The sequence below is a fragment of the Syngnathus floridae genome, chromosome 12 (genome assembly GCF_059516105.1).
Source record: "Syngnathus floridae isolate MCC-2025c chromosome 12, RoL_Sflo_1.0, whole genome shotgun sequence".
Classification (NCBI taxonomy): domain Eukaryota; kingdom Metazoa; phylum Chordata; class Actinopteri; order Syngnathiformes; family Syngnathidae; genus Syngnathus; species Syngnathus floridae.
Window position 1 is genome coordinate 4909881 of NC_142424.1, and position 23761 is coordinate 4933641.

Consider the following 23761-nt stretch of genomic DNA (forward strand, 5'->3'; position numbering starts at 1 on the left):
ATGGACTTTGTGTTTTCTTTAAATATATAGAAAATATAAATATTTTCATACCTTTCAAGGGTGACTCCACAAGGATTCCACAAGAGGGCACTATTTCCCCCGTAGAAACGGCGATACCAATGGCAATCGTAGAAATAGAAAACTATACGTACTGCATCTTTTTTTGTTCATTTGGGGACACAAGGCGGCCTCACATGGTGTTTATGACGGCAAACTGTCTTCCACTGCCCCCAACTATACCGGAGCTTACTCAGAACAAATAAATTATATTTGGCTTTGCGAGGATTTGGATTTAAGACGCCAAAAAATTAATCAACAGAGGGAAGTGTAAGTGTGCCCTCTGGTGGTCACCCCAACAATTGCAGGCAGAACGTAATAGGATTTGGCCGGTTTTATGTTGCTCTTTCAAAAGATGAAATTCAGATCTACCAAGAATGCAGCTGGCGGGAATGAATATAAATTCCTTGTGGCCATGCCATGACACTTTATCAAAAGTTGTGCAGCTTACACAGACTCAGTACAGTACATTAGATAACTATGACACGTTTGCTTGAGGCTGCAGTCATCTGATTTCAGATGCATGTGAGCCATGTCAATATAAGGTAATAACTTGATGGGAAGCTCAGCCAGCTGCAAATTCCCTCAGTGCATAGCTATCGAACCGCAAGCAGTGCATAGAGTGTTCAATAAAAAAATGTCAATAGGCCCCATTTAAAATAGGATTTGTATTCAATTTGCAGTGACCACAATGGAATTTGTCACTAATTTGAAACCAATTGGATGCAATGGAGCAAATTATTGTCCAGTAGCTTTGTTAAGTAGTAGACACATACCGAGCTGTGATAAAGATGTCTACAGCGACACACGGTGGTATAAATTGTCGTAAAAGCACCACCTGGAAAGGAAAGAGGGCTTCAATGGCTGGATTTACATTTAATATGATGGCACTATGAAATTTTATTGACCATTATTGCGCTTATCGTATTTGACACCATTAATGTGGCATATCTATGTGCATTTGATTGTCTATGCTTTCACTCGCATTTCGATTTGCAGCTTCTTTTACAGTGGCGCTCACTATTTGAGGAAACTAGTCTTCCAAGTTCATGTTGGTGAGGGAAAAAAAACAGTCCACTTACTCCAAGACTTGACTTTAACAATCCAGACTAGATATTATTAATCTAGTAATGATTGGATCTTTTTTCCCCACACAGTCCAACAGCTCTGCCACTGATAGTGGCTGGAGAGGACTTTCACTTCTCCATTCGCCCTGGGCTTGCTGCGGCCCTCTTTGGTTCATGTGTCTTGTAGAAGACCAAGTCCTCATGCTCCGCTTCCCTTTTCCTCCACCGAGTCTGGAGCGGGACCATGACTCAGGTCACACATTTGGAGTGCGCTTCGCTCTAGGATATGTCATAGAATTTCAGTGGAAATCTTGATTTTCAATTTTGAGCTTGACATGACAATCGTTTTAATCCACGATTGATGATGTGGCTTTACCTGCGCGATCATTGTGGTCTTTTGTCCTGGCTTTGATCCTTTATTGCTCCAAAGGAATAGCTGGATCTCAGAGAAAGGTTCTGATTCATTGGATCCAGCTCCACATCACTGCAAACCTGCTGCATGGAATGGGGTGGGCGCATTTATAAGCAGACCTTTGTATAAGTGAATTACAAGTTCCCAGACTGACAAGTGCTGCTTTCCTATTTTGACAGGGTCGTGAAGACTCACAGTATCTATCGTAGATAAGGATGAGGAAACCTGTAGAAACTTGTTTTTGGAGACGGATGATTGTCTGCTCAGCACCGAGTCCCTGAAGGAGGACTGGCTATGTGACATTGACATGATGTCCCTCCGGGGGGGCTGGGCTAGGAAGTGTAGACAGGGGACTTTTTCGGCAAGAGTGTTCCTGTTGAAGCAAAGTGATTAGTCAGACAAAGGCTTTGTATCAGTTTCAAGCTCATATTACTTGATTTGCTGAAGATGGCGCTCTCACCTGTATTTAGAGTGAATGATGGCATAGATGAAAGGGTTGTAGATGGCCGAGGCCTTGGCAATAACCGCCGGCACGGCTTTGGAGTAGGGGTTCAGGACATTTGCATATCTGAATTTTTTTTTTTTTGCACGTCAGAACCTGTACTTTGCCAGTTATTAAAGGTTTTTTTTGTGTGCGTGGCATATTTACCCTGCCCAGGCAATGAGGGTGACACACGCGTAGGGTGACCAGGACAGTACAAACACGATGATCACGACAAAGGCAATCTTGGCCAACTTCCACTCGGACTTGATAGTCTGCTGCTGAATCAGCGTTGACTTCCTCACCTGGGAACCCAACTTTTCCACTTCCCTGGCAGGACAGAAGAGGCTGATGAACTGACTTTGGAGTTTTTCAAGAGAGGCTATGAGCCTCAAAAAATCTTTTCTGAACAAAAATTTAAAGACACTACCTTGTATGAAGTACGATACGAAAGAGCAAACATTATACAAACAGAGTTTTTTTTTTCTTTTTTAGAACGGATTAATAGCATTCCCATTCATTTCAATAGAAAAAGATTATTTGCACAACACATACCTGCTGGCATGGCGAGTAGCGAGGAACATGCACAGATAGCAGTAAGATATGATGCCCAGTGGGATGAAGAAGACAAAGCAGCACAGCATCAGGGTGTAGCTTTTATTGGCGGGCGTCGACGTCACGTAGTCCCACGTGCACGAGGTCATCAGGCCTTCTGGTATGTAAGAACCTTAGAGACAAACGTGGTATAGTGTAAGTTTTTATGAGAAGACAATTTGAGTAAATCATTTACGTACTCCACCCGAGAAGTGGTGCGAGGCTCCAAGCCAAAGAGTACAGCCACACCAGACCAATGATGAAGCAAGTGCGTCGCTTTGAGGTCCATCGTAAGGCCCGCAGAGGCTTGGTGATGACGATGTAGCGATCCATAGAGATGGCCAGAAGGTTGATCATGGACGTGATTCCGAATAAGGCCCCGCAAAAGGCGTAGATTTTACAACCTGGGAAGACATCATTTCTAAATGCAATCATGTCAAACTTCTTTCTTGCTAGGTAGACCTCGCTAGCTAGCTAGGTAGCGATAAACAGGCACTTACCCGTTTCCCCAAATATCCAGCCCTTGTAGAGGGAGTTGACAAAGAAGATGGGCGACTGAGTGATGGCCATGAGAAAGTCGCTGACTGCCAGGTTCATGATGAAAAAGTTGGGAGGAGTGCGTAGCTTCTTGTTACTGAAACAACAAATCATCTCATTTTTAAAGAGGGCATTGTATGGAATTTTGAGAAAGCAAAGAGTGGAGAGCCTCTGTCGTTTTAGCGTTAGCGAACGCCTATTCGGTCCGAGTCAATATGTCAGTTGCTTTTAAAACCAGATTTAGTATTGATTAGTGTATTAGTGTTGCTCTAGTGCTCATGATTTCTCCATCTCCCCTTTGTTGCCTGTACATCGTTTTAGTTTTAACAGCTCACCAGTTAGCAAAGTCAGGGGGCAGCGTTGGTGTCACAAGGATCAATGACCTTTGACTTAGAAAGGATTAATGGAGGAACACTGAGGTCCAGAACCCCCAAGGATTTTCAAATGAAAGCAGTATTGTCAACACAGACACTCATTGACCCACTCTGGTAGAATGCGGTTTGATAGCCATTCCACATTTCCACTGGAGGGTGTTTATAAGTTGACCTATTAGGCAAGTGCTCGAGATCCCCCCTCGGAGAACTTAATGCAGTCTCTGTGTTGCGCCTGACACTCGGTTTGTGCTCGCCGCTCTTCTATCGGGTTACTTGTCGATGGCTATCGACCTGCTCCACCTTTCAAGTGGACCTCTTAACATCAGAGAGGCATCAGGTCAAACCTTCACTGATTGTTTTTTCTGGCTGGGTGTGCTGTGTTTACATATCGATGAAGAAGATCAACGATAACCGTTGATCAACATGACTTCAGAGATGGTAAGTGTGGGCGACCGAGGGAAATGTGGGGGGGATTGCTAAATACCTAAAAGTCAATTATATGGCCTTGCAACTTTGAATATGTTCTCTATAAACAGGTACTATTCCAACATCAGGAACAAAACCCTGAAACCCTACACGACAATTTTCTTTCCATCAGTCATCAGAGCTTCAATGAAACACTTAAGACTCAAAAGAGGTTATTGATCAAATGATCAAATGTTTCCACGCCCCCCGCAATGTGCTCACATAGTAGCCATTGCTGTTTGACGCATTCAAAGAGTTTTTCTATGTACTTCTTAGACGCCCCACTGTGTGAGTGATCATTGAACACACCTCGAGCTGAGCGGAGTGAGTAATTACTTTTCTTTTGTGTTAGTTAAGTTGACTGCATGTAAAAATGGAGTGTGGATTTTTTATCGATTTATGTAACGCAGCTGGCAAACCACTTGGTTGCTTTCCTGGTATTGAATGCCCGCCAGCCTTCGCTGAGGCCATTGTGTCTGAGCTTGTGACATTGGTATCCCGAATCAAGAACACTGTTTTTTTTTTTGGTTTGGAAACTATTAAAAAAAAAAAAATTAAATTACTACAGAGGAGATAGTAGCATAACTGTTATTTTATATTGGTACTGTTTCTGTAGGAGATGTAGAGTTGACTTTTTTAAACTATTTAATTTTTTTTTAAAAATACATTTGAATGGGAGTCAGCTAATTGTGGATTTTTGCAAATAAACAAAGCAAAAAATTCTTACCAGAAAAACGCATACATGACCAAGGCATTTCCGGTCACACCCACTGTCCCGATTACGAGGACAAAAAAGGCGACGATGTAGTGGACGTGGTCCTGAACGTCCACTTGCCGATAGAAGCTGTGTTGTCGGTCCATTTCTGTAGCAAACACACAAATAAAATATTGTCACTCTATATGTGTTGCGCCACTGTTTGTGTTCAAATAGACTTAACACTAAAACGCCGATGCTAGCCATTAGCTCATCTAGGGTCTTTTGCAGTGTTTGATAGCGATAAGCTAAGTGGACCTCTCAAAGCAATGCTTGCTGGTTTTCCGTTTAATTTAAGAGTAAACATCAACAGTATGAAAGATTGTTTCATTGTCATCCAAACCGCTGCCTGTTTTATTCACTGCCACTTAAACAGGAAAGGAAGACTTGGTGGAATTGATGCGTTTTCAAAAGGTCACATCTAGGACACGAACAAAAACATACATTCGTAGTCCAAATCAACTCAAGTAGGAACAAACCATGACAATTACCGATGGGCCGGATATGCAGGCACTGCAAGTCTTCAATCAGTCATCGTTATCCAACGCTACGCTGCCTCCAACACATTTACCAAAGAGGCGATTAAGACTTTTGTGATGATGAAAAAAGGAGGTCGCTTTTCCGTGAGGACAATTCGCAGCTGGAGCGCTGATTATAAAAGGATTTCCAGGTTTTGTTAATCTGATAGACGGTGAGTGCACATGCGCCGCTTTACACAATATTATCAGTGTTCCCATTATGTTATTAGACAACATCAAACAAAATTTGGTTAAATATTTAAGAGGTGGCAAAGACAGTACACAGACTTTTATAAGAAGTGATTTTGGTCTGGTTTCATACAAGTGTACAGAAACTCTCTTATCTAAAGTCTTACAGTACACTTGAACTGTGAGTATTTACTTCCCGCCAGCGCATGCACGTGCACACGCAGCATCTCATGGTCAAACCGAGAGCCCACCACTCAAAACCCACCCCCCCTTCCCCGCTGTGCTCAGTGAAGGCTCGTGCGTCAGACGAATTCACACTCACCTCTTCCTTCCACTTATTAGACTGGCACACGAGACGTATAAAGCGAGCGCATGTCTGCCCGAGCAAATGCGCGTCAACGGAAAGAGACTTTCTTACTCTACAGGTCGTTTTAATTGTCATATGGCAATGACAAAATAATAAATAAAGTGATAAAAAATTTAAATACATCAGAAAATAAATTACTGTTTATCTTTTATATATTTATTTATTTATTTATTTTTATATTTATTTATTTAATTGTTTAATTTTGGGACTTATAAGAAAACTTTAGATATTCCCACTTGTATATATGTTTACATCTTTAAGTATAAAGTGTCATTGCATATTTTTCTCAGTATCATTCTTCTTCAATAACTGTCTCGGTGAAATTTGTTTTTTGCTATAATTAGCTTGAAGAAACCATGAAATATGTAATTGAAATTAATATATATATTTGTATATTTAACAACTGTCAACCATGCAGTTATAATATTGTAATATCAAACCAGCAAAGTACCTGATACTTGGGTAAAATAAGGTCATGCTGTAATAAAAAAAGTGACTTTACCTTATTTTTGTGCGAAGAATCTGAAGCTTGTGTCTGTCCGCTGTGTGCAGACCTCTCTGATCCCCAAGTGGGAGATTCAAGTCAGACAGTGAAGCATCGGTAAGCTGCTGCACACTGAGAGAATATGAAAATACTCTGACAGAAAACAAGCAGCAGCACATTGACCATCCCCCCCGCTGGCAGCCCATCACACACAGCTCACATTTGGCACCATGCATTGATCAAGCCAGTGTGTGGTTTTCTGAGTGTGTTTGCGTGCGTGGCAACACACATCTATTAACTTGCAAAAGTGGAAAGAGGTTGAGATGTTTTAATTTTACTATATATATTAGTGATGAGTAAAATCAAAAGAGAGACGCATTAGCTTGATTAATTAGACTATAAAGTATTATCTGATTTCAAAAAGTGACTATTAAGAGATAGTCGGCTCACTTGTAAGAAAACTGCAGCAATAATGTCATATTTTGAACCTCAAATATTGTGTTGCCTGAAATGTCTCCTGATAAAAAAATGACTTTGGGCATTATTATCACAACCTTGTCTTGTGTCTGATGGGTGGAGAGGATGGCAGTTGTTCACTGTCTAGCTCAGCAAACAAAGAGTGCTTTTTATCAAGAAACATTGATTTATAAAAAAATAAAATGTTGACATTTAACAGTACACGCATTAAGGAACTAAAACAACCAATTATTTGCATATTATATATATATATTTTTTAATAATCATCCAATTATTTATCACAATTTTTTTTCAACCAAATTTCAATCAAATGTTAGCATGTTAATGGTATTTTCCATTATATGTTAGCTTTAAGCTAGCAGTTTGGTTGTCTTAAACACTCTTTTGCTTTATGTTAATTTGACAGTAAACTTAAAGCCTTTTTTTTATAAAAACAGCTGCTTGTTGTGACAAGTCGAAGCAAAAAATAATAATAATTTAAATGCTGGCTCATGTCAAAACAAACGAAATGGATTTCTAGTTTTGTCATGAAATGCCTCATAACAGCTTTCAGTAGGTGAGATGGACGATGCTGCGTCTCTCAGTCAGGTGCTTTGAGAATTGCGGAATCTCTGGTGGAAAGGGACAAAGCTCATCCATAGTATCAGATTTGTTCACATGTTTAGCCGTGTGTAAGAAGAATCCCGAGAAAAGCACTCAGATAAAAGCGTCCCTGTGCTAATCGGCTCACGCACAACTGAGCAGACGGCTGAACCTCTTGGCCTTTACCTTTCTCTTTTTCAATGCCGAGTCTGGTTAAAGTTTGTTTAAAAAAAAAATCCAATACCAATTTGTTTATCGTGGATTATTTTTCAGTCTTAAGGAGGCTACACAGGTTAATACATCGTCCATTCCATTGTTCTGGATTTATTGTTAATCTTTGAAGAAATTCAGGTTAACTAACTAAGCAAAACTAAAATTTGGTAGATAATTGCGGGAGAGAATTACAGATTTTATACTTTCATCTGTACGCAATAATGAACATGAAAATGATTTTTCCTATCATTGATTGATCAAGGTCATTTCTTAGAATGCCCCTCCCTTGTTCCAAGAAGGCCGAATAGATGCAATGAATTAGAAAATGGACTTTCTCTTCACACGGGTCGATACACTTGCACACGTTACTTTTAAACCACTTGATTACATCATGTTGCATCACAGGAAATTAAGAGCAACATTTTTTTTCTTTTTTAATCAATAATGCTGACTGTCAGTGTGATGCCCAGCTGATACTCATGTGCACTAAGCGCATTTGTTGTTTGTATGAAATGTCGACAAAGAATGCTTTGTCAGCTTCTGCCTTGCTTTAGACATATTTTCATATCCGGCGTTCGGATACAAAACATGAGCAGCGAGGAGAATGTGGCCTTAATTTTAAGGTGAAGAACTCAAGGATGCTTTTCATGAATAAGACTAGAATTTATCTGGTTCAAATCTTACATATCACTGAGTTTGTTTGTCTGGAGACAAAAACAAAATTGGTGCCGAACGTACTGAACAGGAATCTGGAGGGTTCCACTCCCGAGGCAGCCTCACATCATGACCATCAACCGGCCAATTAACGCCAACATGGTCTGTCACCTTTGCGTCCCCTCAGGGGGTGTGGAAAGGGGACATAACGAATGCATGGTTGTAGTGGTCCGTGTGCTTTAAGAGGTGTTAGGAGTGAAGAAATTAAAAAAAAACCACTATAAATGTCACTGAAACAACACTGTCCATCCCGCTAGTCCTCGTTAGCGTTGCATGGCAACCGGGACCTACCTGGTGACTTCGGGTGGGCTTGTCGCCCAGCCCGTTACGAGCAATGTATTATCTAATGGCACGTCTGATCAGCCATTTTGTTATTAAATCAAGCTCACTGCACCGTGCAAGTACGTATAGATTTAGTGGAGCTTTAGTTAAAGCTAGTGAGGTTGTGTGATTATTAGTAAAGCTCATCCTTATAGCATTAAAATCTGTACATTTTTCCACAATGTTGAGTAGTAGGACAAAATAGCTGAATAGCATAAAATAAAAATAATGAGGTGATTGCAAATCAACAAATATGGTGCATGTTTTTTTTTTTTATATATGGTAGTTAGCGCTTTGTATGTGTTGAGATCTGGGCTGCATGGTGACCTCGACCTGTTTACGTCTCCCAAAGGAGTTCCACTCACGCCTTGTAGCAAAACTTTCTCCGGAAATATTATTGGAGCTTAAGGAAGTCTGAATTGTTCCAAATGGCCTGGTCTAGTTCTTATTACTTTCCAGCCAAGTCTAAGGAAGGTGTTAAAAGTGTGAACAATGACCAGGGGCAAATGAGGTGAGCAAGAGCTGAGTGACACATTGCAATATTATTTGACAAAAACATATCTTACATGATGCAACAAGAGTAACGCAATGTCTCATGGCAAGTGGATCAATAATCACTCCGCATGTCCGTCCTCTCACTTAAAAACATTTACGCGAACTTTTGACTTGAGTTTTCCTGTAATTGTTTGATGTAACTCGAATATGTTTACATATGTTTACAAGGTCTATGAATGCTTGATGGTCCATGACTCAACTGTGCTTGGAAGCATCTTAGTGTTTCCCCCATCCACATCCTCTTCCTGTTTTCCACAAAGGCGGTAGCTATTGTTTCGTCTTTTTTGTACCGAAACGACTCCGTCAACGCGGCCGTGTCCTCAAGTGTCAGTGTCAAGCAGTGGCCTTTTATATAAAGCTTCTATAAGGCGCATTCACAGACAGCCTTCATAGTGTGCAGTATTGAAGCTTTTCAATAAAGGACACAAATTAGCCAACAAAGTTCAATGGATATGTTCTTACCTTTTGCTTTGATGTAGTTTTTTTTTTCATCCCTCTGCCAGACTGCAAATGGATGCTGCTTGCATCACGGGAGGAACTCCAGACAATATCTGTATACAAATAAAAAATAGCCAATTTGTTCCACTTAAAATAATCCTTATTTAGACCACCAGTACTTTTTGTCTGGGTTTTTTTTTTCAGGTCATCAAGAAAAATAATTAAATAGTCCACTAGAGGTCGACATAGTTCTTTTTTTTCCTGGGAGACAGCTTTTCATGAGCCTGTTTTGCCGTGGATGTTTAACGCCCTCTAGTGGTCTATTAGGTTTTTGCTGATTGACTATATCTCAGCAGCTGGTGTGTGACCCCACCACCACCCACATCCCAAAGTTTTGCCGTTCCACAGTGTGTGTGTGTGTGTGTGTGTGGGGGGGGGGGGGGTGCATAAATGTTTTATCATTTTAAGACATTTACAATTGTGTTTTTTTTTTTTCCGCAATACAATTGTTGCCGGAAATGAAGAGATTGCAGCAAGGTAGTTCGCGTGGCGGCCTTTTTCCTTACACACGGTTTAAGTTACACATTTGTTTACGTCCTCATCTGCTTGTTTACGTTTCTTAAAAACAGCCAGTAGGAATGCGTTTGTCTCCGCATGCTATAATTGTTCGACGTCTTTGACGCTCTGCTTCGAGTGAGGTTCCACTTTGATCCTCTTTAATCCGCCGGCGTCCCGTTATGGTCGCCATGCCAAGTGACGGATTACGCTTATGTCTTTGTGACCCAGGAATCTCAACTGCATTCAGACCTTGCTTATTTTGAGTTTAAGAACATCTGGGCTGTGTTAGGACTTTGGCCGGGGTTGAGACACACTCTCACACATACACTCTCATATACACTCTCACGCAGTCATACAATACACACGCATAGACACGCGTGTATCGTGCAAACCACTCATAAAAGGTTTATCATTCAAGTTCTGAAATGTGGAGATGGGCCTTTAGTTTGAATAAGACAGATGGTGACAGACATTGGAGGCACAGGTGCGGCATTCAGAGCGAGGTCTTCAGGTGCGTCTTTTCATCGTCGACATGATGTAGTGCACGTCTGCAGCGAGTCGGCCGCCCAGCGCAACGATCGTATCGGCGACCTTTGATGGCTGCCGTCATTGCTCAATTTAACCGCGTTGGTAAAAAGATACACGGGCAACAATAAGCTCCGAAACGTGGCTCACTCCCTTCGCCCGGCCCCCCGCTCTCGTCTTCATTGTCTGCACATGCAGGCCTGGAACAATGGCGAGCAGGCGGACTGGGCGGAGGCTCAGCCCAAGCCCGGTAACATGAGGACACACCAAAGGCCAGGTGAGTGAAAGCCTCCTCCGCCTCGTGGGACATGTTTCACGGTCCGGCCGCGTCTGCCAGCTTTTTTGTGGTCGCGCTCGCCGTCTTGGGGTCTGGACGCTCCCCTGCGGCCGTAACCAAAAAGCTCCCATCTGCTGTGGGGGGCCGGGGGGGTTGGCGGTGGGGGTTTACAGGTCTTTTCTCTGGCCAGAACCGATGGCTCCGAGCGGTTTGGTCGCACAGGCCGATCTCGTTTCAATTTTGACACCTCTTTGTTGTACACTTGCAGCAGGTACAAAGATTGTGAAATGTGTTGGAAATACGATCAGTCGTCTTTCTCCGAAGCTTTGCCCTCTGCACCCCAGGTACCGTTTTTTTTTTTTTTTTTAACAGCAGAAAAACCTCGATGAAGGAATGCGTGATTAATGGGGTTGACTTGTAAAAACAAGGTACTGATGTTATTTGTCGAACTATCAAGATATATCGCTGCTCACCAGGAATACCACCACTCGTGCTCTTTGTTGCAATTTTTTTTTTTGGTTCCTAAAGTCCAAATGAGAATTCGGTTCAATACAAAAATATACTCTGGCAGCTCCATATCTGTCTGTTCCATCCATTTGTCCACAAAGCTGGGCGGGTTGTTGTTTCACAGCTGTTTGGACATGTCAACCAAGGCCATTCTGCTCACAAACCGGCACATGCCAACAATCGGTAACCTGAACCTGAACGCAGCATCCTAACCTGGAGCCAACTCGCAGACAGCCGCACTCTGCGTTCGAGAGCTTAAAATGCCGGCGACGCGTCTTGGATCTTGTTACAGTGGAGGAAAACTGTACTTTTGGTCAAGCCGTCAACCTTTCAAATATGTTTGACCAACATTTTCCAAACACAGACCGAGCGGGATGACAGTACGCCCGGAGCCATTCAACATTCCGACACCCGAACCGGGACCTACGACCTCGGTTGATGTATTCAGATCCTTGAACTATCGGGTGGACTCACAACAACTATTGAAAAGGGCTCAACGTGACTCACTTCATTGTTTGCAACATGTCAGTGTTGCCCGTAGGGTGGAACGCCTTTAGAGATTAATAAATAAACACCAGCTCGATGGTCCGAATGGAAACGATAAAGTCCGATTATGATTTATTAATCAGCATTTTACATCTGATGACTCACCCTCGCTCCAGATGGCACACCTACATTTTCTATTTTTAGCTCATGCAGGAAGTTGTTTTGAACATGACGCCAAAGATATAATATCTAATTAGCTTTTTTTTTTTTTTTTAAATCAACAACACCACAGCTGCCGAAGTCTACAGTAAGACCCAATCCGGGGACGCACTTATACAACCGGTAGCTATCACTAATTTCTCTGACCTTGGAAGTGGAGTTTCCCGTGACCTCCACTCCCGAGCTAACTGATTAGATTATTGTGGCATTAAGTGCAATTGTCTGTTATTCTAAGTCGCTTGTAACACCCTGTACAGGAAGCAAAGTTCAAGGCTGCCGCTGCGTTTTACTTTCCATTCTTTGAATACGAGCGAGTATTGTTTTTAGAAATGAAATTTTAGAAATGAAATTCTCTAAAACTGGATTTTTGTGTCATCGCTGTTGGCAAAGGGATATATAACCTCATCGGTGTAGTCGACGGGGGGTAAACGCCAGTCGGAGATGTCGTGGTGACGATATCAATAGCTCCTTCTGGGAACGAGCTCCAAGGTGACAACATGACGTGATTTGGCGACAATGCGGTCATGCTGCTCTGATCAACTCCGCGACGTGATACGCTCTTGTATTACCAGCCGCGTGTGCATATACTCTTTCTCACAGGCCCGTTTGCAGGAGGTGCCAATATGTACGTGTGTGGCGTCGCATTCGCGCGAGACGAACGAAGAACACGAGTATAGCATTGTGTTTCTGTCGCCGGGTTGGACGTTCGCGGTACGGCAGAGAAAATGATGATTTATGGGCCTTCGGTGGAAGCGAGCGCTCTCAACACATACCAGGCGGGATTAGGACAGGGAACTGGATCTGAGCCTCGCCGCTGTCACTCCGGGACGTTGGCTCGCAAAGACATCGTTCTCGCTTGCTTCTCGGGTCCGAGTGACCTTGTTACGTTGGGGACGGAGCAGCGATTAATCTTTTGTTGAAACTATAAGAAGAGAAACAAACACAATAAGTATCTGTTAAGAACTATCTGAATATAAATTCTGAAAGAAATGTAACAAGTGTCTTTTCAAATGTGTCATCTTTGATCGTTCAGCCGATTCAATAGACCGGGATTAGTTCTTAAAAATAAAGTCTGCATTTTTTGCCACAATTAGCACGTTAGTTGTTCTGCTTGTAATTCATATTTTTATTTTAAGGGTCCAAAAAACTGATATTATTGAATCCATTAAATATATATATATTTTTAATCTTTTAATTTAATCTCTAATTTTTAATCTATTAATCGGTTATGAGAATTTTATCCCAATAAATATCTGAATCGGCATTGGCCTCAAGAAAATCCATGTTGGTCTGGCCCTGAATTTCATAAACTGCAATATTATAGAGTGCTTTTTTTGAAATACACATTACAATAATGTTTGTATTTTGCCTGGAATTATTGATATTTCTAATCATTTTAATGGGGGGAAAGGCGAGTTGATGATGACTCAAGACACCACTGTATGTATCGTAATATTTAAAATAGATGAAAAAAAAAAATCACAACAGTGCCATCTGCTGGTTCTCATGGGGCGCTGCCCTTCTTTCCCTTATTGCAAAATGGTCACTGGCAAAGGTTATAATAAAAATAGCTCAGTCCAAATCCGTAAGATGAGACACTTAAATAAAACGCGACCTCACTTCCACCCGGAGGTGCTTTTCATCTTTTGAGGGTTACTATTTGTTTAGTAAGACAGTAGGCAGCCGCTCTTTGAACACTAAACACGATAAAGCCGGCACAAAGTCTGACACCGTGCCACCTCGGGGAGGGAGCAAGGTGGGTGGGGGGGCATATCTCCTAAAACGTCTTTCCCAATAGAGTGCAAGCAATGGGGGTAACTCCATACCTTCTTCTTCAATTTTCCCCACGGAGTGCATCATTTGGAACCATTTCTCTTCTGTCCCGATGAAGGAAAAGGAATCTTGACTTGATTTCGATTGTGACGGCCGTGGAAGCCAGTGGTCCGTGGGAGAGAGATTAGCAAAGTCACAGTCACTGCTGGGGCGATAATTCATCCTTGACCAATAGAGTTCTTCACACGCCCTGCAGGAAGTCATGTGAAAGCATATTGTCAGTCAAAACAGAACAAGAGCAAAAACCGCTTCCGATATTAAATATCGGTATGTGGGAACCCGATTGACATTGGAGGGTCTCATTTCGATCCTCCCTCGATGCTTTTAGTATCGGTGTGTAAGAGATTTCACCTTACTTCCTCTGTGCTATTTTTACCCGCGTCATAGTCCCTCCTGAACTTTGATAGTACCAAGTGAGCTCATTTACACACACAGACACACACACTCACACAAGTGTGTATTTTTGCAAGCATCCAATCTGAGAAGCCGCGGCTGAAAGGTCTGAGCAATGAGCGAAACAGATGGAAGCGCGGCGCCGACCTGAGTGCCACAATGGCTCGGGCATCTGGCGCATTGCCACCTCTGAACTATGACATGTGCCAATAATGGACCAGCTGACTGGACTTCCTGCTCGCCTGTTTTATGTGCATGCCTGGTGACATAACTCGCCATGCATAGGCACACACAGCTTCCCATATACTGCCAAGGAAAAAAAAAAAAAAATCTAGCAATGCATTCTTGATGACCACATGATGTTTGAAGCATCTTAAGTCATGCTTTTTGTTTTAGTCACACTTCCGCTGCCTCGGATGAGTTCATGTCAAACGACCTTGTGGTCCGAGGGTCTTATCTGCACCAGAGTGGTCTCGTATGACATATGGGCGAGTCACAAACCAAAGGGGACTTCTTGGTGACTCTTCTACATTGAGATAGACAATGTAGCCTCTGTGCGTACGCCCCTATAATAAAAGTGACGCGTCAAAGGCTAGTGACATCATCGCATCAATGGGGGTGTTCCAAAAGTACGAAAATATTAAGGGCCACATTTTCCCTTCCATTTTCAATGGGACATGTCATGAAGATACCTGAGAACTATTTCGGGCGGGAATATTAATTGTTAAGATGTCTTACAAATAGTACAGGTGTCTTACATGCTTTGACAACGTTGTTGCGTAACAGCATGCTGTTCTCTCTGGGACATTCGTACATCAAGTAATTTGGGTCAAGCGTTAACTGGAAGAAGCTACGATGCGTCATTTGCAGTAATTTTGCAAAACAATTAGCATGGGGAAAAAAAATGGAAGAAGCCCTGTAAGGCAAATTACAAGTACACGATACATAGAAAATAAGCACCGTCATTTGTTTGAAAGTAGCCGTGTGCGAACTTGACAGCGTGGAATTCATACAATGAACATTTGGCTCAGCACAACACAGACCTTTATGAAGAGGGCACGGCACGTCGGGATCCCGTAAGGAAAAACATGTCTTAACAGGAAGGCTTATCCTGGCAGCGAATGGAGTCGGAGCTTTTTAGGCAGGTGGAACTTTTGTGTAATTGTAGTGTTGATGTTTTTGGATTTACACCAGCGTGCCAACAAGACGTCTTTGGGAGACTTGAATGGAAGCTTAAAGTGTACCTGGAAAGATAGACACATTGATTTTATTGGTTTGATGATCATTAGGTGTGCTGAGTCACAACTTCACCCAAAAATAAGTACCGTAATTTCTGACACTTTTGGATAATTAAAACGCCCCGAGTGATCCTGAATCACTGACAATCATCATCTGAGTAACTTAAAAAAATCATGAAGGTTAAAATCCTTCCAGATTTTCTCTTTTTTTATTATGCTACGTCTCGCCGCACCCCCCAAAACTGTTTGTGCCCCAACCAATTTTAAAAATGAAATGCAGCACAGTTGGCAAGCATGCAACTTTAGAAAGCTACATATTTACATAATCTTAAACATTGCATTTAGCCAAGAGCAAGAAGCCACGCAGAAGGGGAACTCGATGCTAGTGATGAGGTTCCAATCATGCCCAGATCACATTCCCCATGCTGACATCCAAATCCAAGGACATGGGGATGTGTGACATAATCCCCCAGATATCTGAAAACTGCAAACAGGGGGCTCTGGTGAGGGGGGGGGGCGGCCAGGGGGGTAGCCGGGGGGGTGGGGGAGTTAACTAAATTACAAGTTACTATTATCTGCCAAACTACTATTTAATTGGGGGGTGACATGAGTTTAGTTGACTTTACTCCCAACATGTCAAAGCAGAAAAAAAATGAAGAGCTCGTATCTCAAGGCACATTTTTCTTGTAATTTCTTTTTTTTTTTTTTTTACTGAAATGCGTTATTAAAGGGGAGGGGGGTCCTGGAACGGACTAATTTCAAAGGGAAAAGTGTATTCGACTATAACCATGTCCAGTGTGTGTGCGTATTTGCGCGCATGTCCGTGCGCTTTTATTCCCCGAGGGGCGGACACCGAGCGCGCGCCGACTATAAATGCGTCCGGAGTGCCCGCGGAGCGCGGCTCGGCGCTGCTCGGCTGCGCGATGAGGACGACAAACCGACGCGTGGATATGGAGACCGCACGACCCTCGCCGCTCTTTTCTGTACGCGGGATGTGACGGCGGGTCGAGACAAGACGGGGGGGAAACTAACTATTTGCGCGTCTTTTCCACCCGTGGAGTGGGAGGTTGCCACTTTTGGATTCCCAGCGTGGAGCAGCTTGTTTCATTGATCAACGAGGTCCAAAGTGCGCACACGTTCTGGAGCTGTGTGACATTTTGGGTATTTTTCCACCAGTGGACATAAACTATCGCGCTAACAAATGGGGATTTTTTTTTTTTTTTTTTTAATCGTTTTGGATGCACATGAGGACAACGCATGACGCTTGGATTTTAATCGCAGCGAGGTGCAGGTCTGCATGGACCATCTTTGAGGTGAGTGTCTAGTTATGTAAATCATAACATCAGAACTAATATAGACAACATTAAGTTTTGCCAACGTGCAAAACAAAGCCACAAAACAAAAGTCACATTTTCGGAACTGGACTATTTTAGTACTTTACAAGATTTCTCAAATGAATTTAAGAGAGAAATCTTGGTCAATTATCTGATTGGCAACAGGTTGAACACACACGATGCATATTTAAAATGCAGTTCTGGTTGGCACGACAGTATAAGAGATGCACAAACAACCATAAACAATTTTCAGACATATGAAATGAAATTGGATATTTTCTCCCATAATCCCAGATAATCGCTGTCGGGACAGTTTTGGCCTGCGGGCCGTATATTTACAAGCCCTGCCATGAACACACTTTTTATTGCTTGTATTTAAACTACACATTGCCATTCCTACTCATTTTAGCGTATAAACTTAAAATGTTGTTAAGACTCGTCATAGGGCGGCCAGGGCAGGACGACGCACGTAATTTGCCTTTTGTGCCAAAATTCAAATTGCAACACTCCCTTAATTGGATGCAATTATCTTGGATGACCGCATAAATTATTTTAAGTGTTTACAATAGATGTAATCTGCACATGGAATACTACACAACTTGTATTCTGTACACACGTTCTACCTGGGACTTGGTGGCTTGTTGACTTCTGACAGGATGTCACATGTTTGATCTCTCCCCTACTGTTTATTCCAGCTCTCCTCAGAGGAACTGAGTCTAAAATGAATTTATGGGATGTGGCGGCCATGTGTTTGTTGCTCCTGAGCTCTGTCGCTACCCGGCCCCTTTACCAAAACACCCAGCCAGCCAAGAGGACCTTGTTCTACTCTGATTCACTACACCAGTCCGCTGAGGACCAGGGGGCCAACTTGATGATGCGCAGTGCTGAGAGCAACCTGCAGGAGATCTCCAAGGAGGATCAATGTAAGCTTTCCACTATGTATTATGTAATCTTCAATGAAATGCAAAGTAGACTGCTGGCTAGCCAATGGACAGACGAAACCGTCGGGGGTTTTAAAGTATTCCTTAGTGTTCTAAATTTAGACTTATTGTGAAAACGAACCAAAAAAGGATTCCATTTGGGTCAACAACGCAAACAGATGTCAAAGGGTTCCTGGTTAGGTCTTAGGCCGAGTCTTAAGGATTTCCCACTGTTATCAGTTTGGTGGAGAGTGGCCCGCGGATAAGGACGTCAGAAACTTATCACGCAGCAGGTATGTCATTTGTGTTTTATTACGCGTTACATCACCCTTGTGTCAAAACAGGCGCGTCTCATGAACCAAACCATGAGCGTGGACGACGCTTGCCAAACACTTGGCCTCTCTTCCGCTGTTTACATTTGCCGCCGCCACCGCCGCCTGAAGTTAGAAATCAATGGCGCGCTTTTCGCCGCTCCGACGAAAGCGCGTCGGCCAGGAATGGAAAGTTTGAAGCGTTTTGTTTATGTGTGCGTTTAACAGCCACACTGGGCAGGAATTTTAGTTTGTTTGGAGTTGCGTGACACTGGATCATCTTCACTCGGGAGGTGGGATGGGGGCCAAGAAGTGGAAAGGGAATGGAACATTTGGAGCCAAGCTTCAACCTGCTACCTTAACTTTTGTTTGCGCCAGGTTGACATCACCCGTGTAATGTTAACCAACTACAGTCATGTAAACCAACCTATTTTAAAGACTCCATAAATAAACATTGAGGACTGTTTTTTTTTGACCAATTTAATCGGCGATATCGTTTTTTTTTTTAAGTCAGGGAAAAACTAGATTTTTTTTCTACATTTTATTTCTAACAAAAAAAATGTTGGAAGAAGCAATGTGGAGAAAAAAAATGTTGAAATGGAAGCATTGTGGCTCCGATAGCGCTTGTGTGCTACTGATTAGTTGCAGCACAACTTGCGCAAGCGGTTGTACTGTGCTAGCTGGCGGCAGGTGCACGCTGCCCGTCAGTCTTAAGATGGCATTTACACCACGAGTGACCCACTTCACAGTTTTCACTCCTGTGGGGTCAACAGTTTGAGCAGAAAAACATATTCCCAGTAGCTTTCCAAATGAAGTGGATAAATGCTGGGATTCACGGTTTTGGAATTACGCTACACCCGAAATTAAAGGGAAAACAAGAGTATGGTCTAGAAAGAGCTAGACCCACTTGGATTCAATTAGCAGTGGAGCGCGGGGGAGATCAGGTGACGCGGAACATGTGCAAGCAAAGTCCGATGACACCTAACCACACCGTCGCCTGCCAAACCTCACAGCCCGACACCGCCGCCTGTCATCGTGGGGTTATTACGGTGGTTGATACGTTGCGCCCATTGTTCTCTCATCATCTCACTCGAATATTTTCTCGTGTTTTCTTAGGAATTGGCGCTATATAAATAAAACCGACTTGCCTTGACACGGCAGGAATGTCGGACTAATTGTTTCATAGGAGAACGACGTCGTCTCCATCGACGATTTAGCGGGAGGTGCGGATGCTTGTGTTATTGGCGTGAAACAGACGCAACGTGCGGTGCGCAGATGCCAAAAAGCTTTTTGGACTTGCTCCGCGTCAGCAGATGTTTTCCGCGTGTGATCGTGGTCTTCCTTCTAAATTATTCACACATCAGTTCCTGGTGTCGGGACCTTTGAAGAGGGCACCAAACAAAACAGCGGCAGATGTCCCTCGGTAGCGTTACGGCGCAAGCGAATATGCTAGCTCGGTTTCACGTGTTTTGTTAGGAAATAGGAAGCAGCTGGGGTATAGGTGAACATTTAGTCGTTCACAACTTGAACACAGCTTGAGAACCGGAGTTCTTTTACTTGTTTTTTTTAGCGACATGCTAAAAAAAATCCGATTTTTTGGTGTTTTCAGGCCCCACATTTGTGCATCTGATTCCTTCCTCTGGTGGAGTATTTTTTTTTTTAAGGCGGTACTTTAAAATTGAGAACCGGTGATCTGTTCAAAATCAGCATTCCCATGTTCTCTGTCTTGCAGATGATGTAACGAGTCCTTATTCTGAGCAGTTTGACGATGTCATGGACTTCATTAAGGCAACTATCGGCAGATTGCGACGATCCTCCGAGTCCCGGGGCCCGAGGGAGCGGGAGCAAAGACAGAGGGGGGCGGCAAACACACGAGGCGAGAGGAAACGAGGCCGGAGCAGAGGTGGTGGGACCAGAGGCAAAGCGGGGCGAGGCGAACGGGGTCGGGGGAGGACATCGGCCCGTCCCGGCCGAGGCTGCCTCCTAAAGGAGGTCCACCTCAACGTGACGGACTTAGGTCTGGGCTACCAGACCAAAGAAGAGCTGATCTTCCGCTACTGCAGCGGACCCTGCGCCGAAGCCGAGACCAACTACGACAAGATCCTCAGTAACCTCAGCCACGGCAACAAGCTGGACAGGGACGTGCCCTCTCGTACCTGTTGCCGGCCGGTCGCCTTCGACGACGACTTGTCCTTCTTGGACGATAACGTGGTCTACCACACGCTTAAGAAACACTCGGCCAAGAGGTGCGCTTGTGTGTAAGACACGTTCAACGATGGAGCTAACAAAGAATATACTGTTACATTTCCTCATTTTTCTGTTTTTCTAAAAAAAAAAGTTTCTTTCATCTGGAAAGCCTCCCAGGATTAACCCTTTCTTTCTTTGTTTGGTGAGGACTCTTTCGGACTCAACAGGATTCAGCAGACTCCACACATCATCATATGAATATTTAGACGTACTGTATATAAATCTCTCTCTAAATATACAGTATCTATAAATGTATGTATACGCTTGTGTGTAAGAGGTATATTTATTAAGATGGAATTAACTTATTGTTATTTATTTCACTTAGGACACAAGTTGTTGTCTTTATTTATTGAGACGCTTGGTTTGGACGCTGTCGTGATGCTCATGTACATTCTGGAAGCTTCCTCCCTTCAAACTCCCCCGAAAACAAGTTACATTTAGATGAGTGAGGCTAGCTAAGGATTTTTCGTATTTTCACCCCCGTTGCTGTTTCTTGTCAAAAACCCGCAAATTTTCCCGTCCTCTGAGGGTAGTATCAGAAATGTAAGAACTGACCACTAATTTGCAGACTTATCCGAGCATTGTTCCATCTTTTACCAGTTTGACGGAAACTCTGCAAGAAAGGGGAGAAAGACTCAGGACCAAACGACAGATGGTCAGAAATGGTTTTTGTTTGTTTTGTTTTTTACTTTTTGTTTGTCTTTACTTTGGATGTAAGACTGATGTTTTGGCACATGACCAAGTGGAAACATCCCGAACTGTGGAGTCAAAATTCCTTTTCACACATCAAATCTTTTTTTTTTCCCGCGTCCTGTCTTCTTTTACGTCTCTGAAGTACCAATTTTGCAGAAAGTGGCTAGAGACTCGGGACCAAAAGAAGCCATTTTTTTTTTTTTTTTTGTCTTCACAGTCCTGTCCACTGGTTGCATGTTTACAAGGAGTCGTAAAAAAACAAAAACCTAGCTGTAGTCTACAAGGACTTTGGAGTCAAAGGAGCCGCCTGTCAATCACCGATCCGCATCCTAAATACTTCTTCTTGCCCCCCCCTCCACTCCTCTACTCTGAAAAGAGGATTTGAAAGTGATCCCCCTTTAACACGAGTCTTAAGCAAACATCCCCCGCCGGCTGAGGCAGTTTTAAGGGAGACGCTCGCTACTGTACGGCTGTCAGCGTCAAAGTGACGTTCCAACAAAAGCAAAAACCTTTAAATAAGATGCAACGAGGGGGGGGGGGGGGGGTTAGGGTTAGGGTTAGTTTCTACACGTGATAACATGTTCAGTTAGGGGGAATAGCAATATCCCGGATAAGGGCAGAGCTGAGAGTCGAGCGTTTCAAGTGGAACAAAGAGTCCTCGGGGAGGGTCTTGACGTTTCCACGGATTAGGGACCAAGGTATCTGTGCCCACCCGGCAACTAGCAAGGCAGCTTTACAGCGTGTAATCCCCCCCCACAACACACACACGCGCAAATCCACAACATGGAGATGAATTTAGGCCAAACACAAGAAGTGGGGGAGAAAAAGGTTGCTTTTATCACAGCATACCTCATCAATTGGATCATCTTCCCTGTTTGCTTTCCAGATGACAACTATGGAGACTTCCCAGAAGCCCCCCCCCCACCCTTGTGTCCTGCTTCTTCATACCAGGGGTTCTCAAACACTAATTAAACACAAGTATCACGTGTAGCCTTAAATGTAATCAGAATTGTTGAAGAAAATGTCATGATGGAATTGATGTGGTAAATTTGGTTTTAATGGTCTGTTTGTTCATGTGAAGTTGTGCTATTTTAAAAAAAAATGTTACAAATTATTTAGTTTGAGAACCCCTGCTATAAAGAGCACAAGCTCAAGTGTTAACCTGCGTTTCTTTGTTTACTAGCTGTCTGGTGAAGAGTTTGTCACACTTACGGTCGGGTTGTTACTTGTGTCAGAGTTGATGTGCAGTATTACGTCCATGTTATGGCAAAACATCATCCATTTTCTATGTACGTTAGGACCCCCGAGGAGGACCTAGAATTGGGAATCGGATGCAAAAGGGGGAGCAAATCAGCTGAAATGAGGCCTGTTAAAGGGAAAGTAAAGACGTGCAAGAGTCCTCGGTGTTAAAAGATCCGCTTTCTGTCGTCCCGTGTTCCAGAACCAAAGCTCTCTGCAAACTTTATTTTTGTACAATATTCATTTTATAAAACTTTTTACAGAATAAAAATGTGTTTCTACACGTGTGTCTCTCTGACTTTGAGCCGTGACGTATGTTGACACATGGTGCTAATTTGCTTCGCTGTGTTTATAGCAGTTCAATGTAAAATTGAGGATGGGAGTTGATGCGAAATCACCCCCCCCTCCCTTTCCTGAGCCGCATTCCTGAACGCCAGCCCACCCATCGGCCCACCCGCTCGCCAGGGTCGTACAGTAAACACAAACGTGAGTCAGGGGGCTCAAGATTTTTGTTTCTATGGAGTAAAAACAATCATGTACAGTACATTCTGTTCACGCAACTTATCACATATAGCTTGGTGGTATTTTTTCAAAATTATTTCGATGTAGCTGTTGGATGCACCTGACCGAGTTTTCTTTTAGTATCAAGTTACAAATAAATGTTAATTTTTGGTCATAATACATGTGACCTCTGTTAGCTGCTTTGTTAACTGGTCAAGAGAAAAATTAGCCATTGAATGAACAAAAAAAAAATTAAAAAGTATTTTTCTGAAAAACATGACACACCCCAAAAACAAAAAATATGAAACTTACCTTATGTCTGCCCAAAGGGATTAGCTTGAAGTCATTTCTGATGAGTCATGTAGCGCATATTTTTTCTTTTTCTATATGGCTAAAAAGGTTTTAGTAATTGTTAGTCATAAAAAAAACAACTTCAGAGCATCATAACATTAGTTTCCAAAGATGTTAATGAGGAAGACATGAAAAATTCTTACCAAAAAATTTAATTTAAATGATTGGAGGTGGAATAAATGTCGCTGGACTCAAATTGGGGAAATGATGATTCCTCAGCATCCTTTCGGTTCATCGGAAACCCTGGCATACATATTTACTGATGGATCGATGAATTGACTTTATCTGTGAGGGAAACCTAAAAAGCCTCATTAAGTACTACTCACCTTACATTCTTGAACTGCTCTCAGATGAGCGAGGGTGTTGTTGGTGAATATATTGCATGGCATACGCAAACTTGTGGTGCACATTTTAATAGACCAGGAAAAAAAAATAGCTTCTAAATGATTTACTGACGTCAGCTTTAACTAGACCAGACTCCACTCTAAGTCTGCAGGGATTTATGGAGTTGAGTCAAATGAATTCATATA

General features: G+C 42.8%; 2 protein-coding genes across 7 annotated transcripts; one reads left to right on the plus strand and one right to left on the minus strand.

Moving 5' to 3' along the window:
* Positions 1-69: 69 nt before the first annotated feature.
* Positions 70-23525, minus strand: opn4xa (opsin 4xa). Of its 6 annotated transcripts, none has more exons than XM_088391503.1 (17): positions 23375-23525; positions 23193-23271; positions 22353-22454; positions 15441-15641; positions 13998-14194; positions 12945-13093; positions 9624-9712; positions 6318-6373; positions 4715-4850; positions 3112-3245; positions 2812-3015; positions 2573-2744; positions 2186-2347; positions 1997-2104; positions 1732-1909; positions 1501-1619; positions 70-1403 (listed from the first exon to the last, which is right to left on the minus strand). In XM_088391503.1, exons 9-16 carry the CDS (start codon positions 4846-4848, stop codon positions 1509-1511), a joined length of 1203 nt encoding a protein of 400 aa, XP_088247629.1. In that variant the 5' UTR covers positions 4849-4850; positions 6318-6373; positions 9624-9712; positions 12945-13093; positions 13998-14194; positions 15441-15641; positions 22353-22454; positions 23193-23271; positions 23375-23525; the 3' UTR covers positions 70-1403; positions 1501-1508. The 6 variants fall into 6 exon arrangements, with proteins under 6 accessions (XP_088247629.1, XP_088247632.1, XP_088247627.1 ...); XM_088391506.1 differs by having other exon boundaries at positions 1501-1616; positions 6318-6431; XM_088391501.1 differs by having other exon boundaries at positions 6318-6431.
* gdnfa (glial cell derived neurotrophic factor a) lies at positions 16512-21672 on the plus strand. The gene is made up of 3 exons (XM_088391964.1): positions 16512-16948; positions 17665-17892; positions 19933-21672. The coding sequence occupies exons 2-3, from the start codon at positions 17691-17693 to the stop codon at positions 20460-20462; spliced, it is 732 nt and encodes a 243-aa protein (XP_088248090.1). The 5' UTR covers positions 16512-16948; positions 17665-17690; the 3' UTR covers positions 20463-21672.
* Positions 23526-23761: the final 236 nt, after the last annotated feature.

Excerpts from the sequence above, each read along its gene's own strand:
- opn4xa (XM_088391503.1), bottom strand. The coding sequence starts at position 4,848 with ATGGACCGACAACACAGCTTCTATCGGCAAGTGGACGTTCAGGACCAC. Across the intron at positions 3,246-4,714 it reads GTCATGTATGCGTTTTTCTG|TAACAAGAAGCTACGCACTC; the intron begins GTAAGAATTTTT and ends TTGTTGTTTCAG. Across the intron at positions 1,620-1,731 it reads CCTTATCTACGATAGATACT|CAGGTTTGCAGTGATGTGGA; the intron begins GTGAGTCTTCAC and ends CATTCCATGCAG.
- gdnfa (XM_088391964.1), top strand. The coding sequence starts at position 17,691 with ATGAATTTATGGGATGTGGCGGCCATGTGTTTGTTGCTCCTGAGCTCT. Across the intron at positions 17,893-19,932 it reads GATCTCCAAGGAGGATCAAT|ATGATGTAACGAGTCCTTAT; the intron begins GTAAGCTTTCCA and ends TCTGTCTTGCAG.